At 59.2% G+C, this 3,668-nt stretch overlaps 1 protein-coding gene across 1 annotated transcript; it reads left to right on the top strand.

Annotated features, from left to right (window-relative positions):
- Nucleotides 1–3,438, top strand: OLFML3 (olfactomedin like 3). Its single transcript, XM_079760490.1, has 3 exons — nucleotides 1–228; nucleotides 1,322–1,607; nucleotides 2,186–3,438. Exons 1-3 carry the CDS (start codon nucleotides 115–117, stop codon nucleotides 3,004–3,006), a joined length of 1,221 nt encoding a protein of 406 aa, XP_079616616.1. The 5' UTR covers nucleotides 1–114; the 3' UTR covers nucleotides 3,007–3,438.
- Nucleotides 3,439–3,668: the final 230 nt, after the last annotated feature.

Raw genomic sequence — 3,668 nt, forward strand, 5'->3', positions numbered from 1 at the left:
AGGAGAAGGCCCGCCCCCACCCCGCCTCCCAGGCTCCCCCGCGGGCTCCAGGGGCAGAGGCGCCCGCACACACGGCTGCCTGTGCACGGCTGCCCCGGCCCCTCTCCCGCTGCCATGGGACCCTGCGCTCCTCTCCTCCTCCTGCTCCTTCTGTCGTGGTCGCGGCCCCTGGGAGGACAGCAGCAGCACCTGGTGGAGTACATGGAACGCCGGCTGGTCGCCCTGGAGGTGAGTGGCTCCTCTCCCAGCCCAGCCTGGCAGGGTGGCACATTTTTCGTTGGTGCATCCAGTGTATCAGGCATCGAGGGATGACCAGGCAGGGCTCTGTAAGAACCTACAGGAAACTCCGTCTTTTAATAAGATTCTCAAAATGTTAAGTCCTCTTCCCCACGTACACAGAGCGATTCAGACCTTTGCGTCTTACCCCTGGGATTCAACAGACTAGGCAGGGGTCCTCAAACTTTTTAAACAGGGGGCCAGTTGGAGGGCCGGACTATAGTTTTTAAAAAAACTATGAACAAATTCCTATGCACACTGCACATATCTTATTTTGAAGTAAAAAAACAAAACGGCAAAAACACCCGCATGTGGCCCGCGGGCCGCAGTTTGAGGACGCCTGGACTAGAGCAGTGGTCGGCAAACTCATTCGTCAACAGAGCCAAATATCAACAGGACAACGATTGACATTTCTTTTGAGAGCCACATTTTTTAAACGTAAACTTCTTCTAGCGCCACTTCTTCAAAATAGACTCGCCCAGGCCGTGGCATTTTGTGGAAGAGCCACACTCAAGGGGCCAAAGAGCCGCATGTGGCTCGCGAGCCGCTGTTTGCCGACCACGGGATTAGAGGGAAGAGGGCAAACTAGAGCTGGGACTGTGGGGACGCCTCTCAGGCCGAGCTGATGCTTCTGTCCAAGTTGGAAGCTCCCAGAGAACTCTCCCTTTTTCACACGTTGAAGTCTGGAGCCTGTAATCCCAGGAGGATTGTGTCGTGGGGCAGAGCGCCCTCCCCTCCACGCACTTAGACGGCCTGGAGGCAGGTGGCTCAGGGGCCCCGCTGGCAGAGAAGGCAGGCGGGAGGGCATGCTCGGTGGCGGGGCCTGGGTGAGCCTGAGCCGGGCTTCCTGCACACTTCGCGTCTCTGAACATCTGGTTTCCTTTCTGCGGAGGTGGAAGGGGATGTTGCTGCCCGGCTGAGTGTGTGCTCTTCCCCATTCCTGACTCCCTGGTTGGGCCTCTCTCTGCCTGGGAGTCTAACCCTGCAGCCTTTCCTCCTTCCCCCATCCCTCTTCCTGCCCCCCCCCCCCCCCCAATCCCTTCAGGAACGGCTGGCCCAGTGCCAGGACCAGAGCAGCCGGCACGCTGCTGAGCTGCGGGACTTCAAGAACAAGATGCTGCCGCTGCTGGAGGTGGCGGAGAAGGAGCGGGAGGCCCTGCGGACGGAGGCGGACACCATGGCGGGGAGAGTGGACCGTCTGGAGCGGGAGGTGGACTATCTGGAGACCCAGAACCCAGCTCTGCCCTGTGAAGAGGTTAACGACAAGGTGCCCGGAGGCTCCGGGGCCAAAGGCAAGGGCAGAAGAAATGAGAAGTACGACATGGTGACAGGTGAGCGACCCGGCGGCAGACCCCGGCTCGGAGGACCTGTGCCCTGGTCCTCGGCCCGTACGGAGGAACCCACGCCTGCGCGGGGAATACTGAGCTGTCCACCACGGTCCCCTCCCCCCTCCTTGCCCCCACCCGCGTGGGCTGTATCTTCTGGAATCTGTTTTCGGGCAACTCTGTCATGACAGGCCCATCAAGAAGGGTTTCTGGGGACCCTTTTTCCTAGTCCTCCATGGCAGTGGAGGCATGCACTGGGCCAGTGGTCGGCAAACTCATTAGTCCACAGAGCCAAATATCAACAGTACAACGATTGAAATTTCTTTTGAGAGCCAAATTTTTTAAACTTAAACTTCTTCTAACGCCACTTCTTCAAAATAGACTTGCCCAGGCCGTGGTATTTTGTGGAAGAGCCACACTCAAGGGGCCAAAGAGCCGCATGTGGCTCGCGAGCCGCAGTTTGCCGACCTCGGCACTGGGCAACTGCCCGCTGTCCTCCCGTGGCCCACCCCGGGCGCAGGCGCTTCCTGCGTTGGGCGCCTAACTCTTGCCTGTATTTCCTGTGCTTGCCTCCTTCCCCACAGACTGCGGCTACACCATCTCGCAGGTGAGGTCCATGAAGATCCTGAAGCGTTTCGGGGGCTCAGCTGGCCTCTGGACCAAGGACCCGCTGGGACCCGCAGAGAAGATCTATGTGTTGGACGGGACACAGAATGACACGGCCTTCGTGTTCCCAAGGCTGCGTGACTTCACCCTGGCCATGGCCGCCCGGAAAGCTTCCCGCGTCCGGGTCCCCTTCCCCTGGGTGGGCACAGGGCAGCTGGTGTACGGTGGCTTCCTTTATTACGCCCGGAGGCCTCCTGGGGGACCTGGAGGGGGCGGGGAGCTGGAGGACACTTTGCAGCTCATCAAATTCCACCTGGCCAACCGCACGGTGGTGGACAGCTCCGTGTTCCCAGCAGAGGGTCTGATCCCCCCCTATGGGCTGACGTCAGACACGTACATCGACCTGGCGGCCGACGAGGAGGGCCTGTGGGCTGTCTATGCCACCCGCGAGGACGACAGGCACCTGTGTTTGGCCAAGTTAGACCCACAGACGCTGGACACGGAGCAGCAGTGGGACACACCGTGTCCCAGAGAGAATGCCGAGGCTGCCTTTGTCATCTGTGGGACCCTGTACGTCGTCTATAACACCCGCCCTGCCAGCCGGGCCCGCATCCAATGCTCCTTCGATGCCAGCGGCACCCTGACCCCTGAGAGGGCGGCGCTCCCTTACTTCCCCCGCCGATACGGTGCCCACGCCAGCCTCCGCTATAATCCCCGAGAGCGCCAACTCTATGCCTGGGATGATGGCTACCAGCTGGTCTACAAGCTGGAGATGAGGAAGAAGGAGGAGGAAGTCTGAGGAGCTTGGCCTCGTGTTAGGGATCTCTCCCATCTCCATACATTTATAGCCCCACTACGTTTCCTGCTCCTCGTTCTCCAACCGTGGGCAAGTTGTAGTTCCAGTCTCATCTTTTAGCCAATGGAGGCCAAGTTCCGATGGCCCCTTCATTTCCTATGGGACTCTGGATCTTGGGTACCCCTTTTAGAGCTAAAAGAGAGAAAACCCGAAGGGTTCCCTCCTTTCTCCTGGCCCACGTCCACAAATTTCAGGCCTAAGGTGACCCAGAGCTCTGGCCCTCCAATGAGAGGCAGCAGAGTATTTGTTGCCTCCGTGTGAGTTGGAGGAGAGAGGACTTTCAACGGCGCCCTCTCTCCCATCAATGCCCTCAAGAAAGGGACTCTCTCCACCTCATTTTGTACTGATGGGTTTTGCATTAAAGGGAAAATCCACCGCTTCTAGCCTGTGTCTGTTTGGGGCAGCCCTCAGATCATATTTCACCCCATGACCCTCTCTTTTCCCCTCCACCCCATCCCCGCTCCCTAAGCCACATTAGGGACTTGGCGGGGTTCCCTGGCTGAGGGAGAGGCACTTCTCTGGTTACAGATTTCACTGGGAGGCGCCGGGGAAGCAGCAGATCCCGCCACTTCAGGAGGCTGGCAAAAGCCCTCCGCACCCACCTC

The sequence above is a fragment of the Cnephaeus nilssonii genome (genome assembly GCF_951640355.1).
Source record: "Cnephaeus nilssonii genome assembly, chromosome: 21".
Classification (NCBI taxonomy): Eukaryota; Metazoa; Chordata; class Mammalia; order Chiroptera; family Vespertilionidae; genus Cnephaeus; species Cnephaeus nilssonii.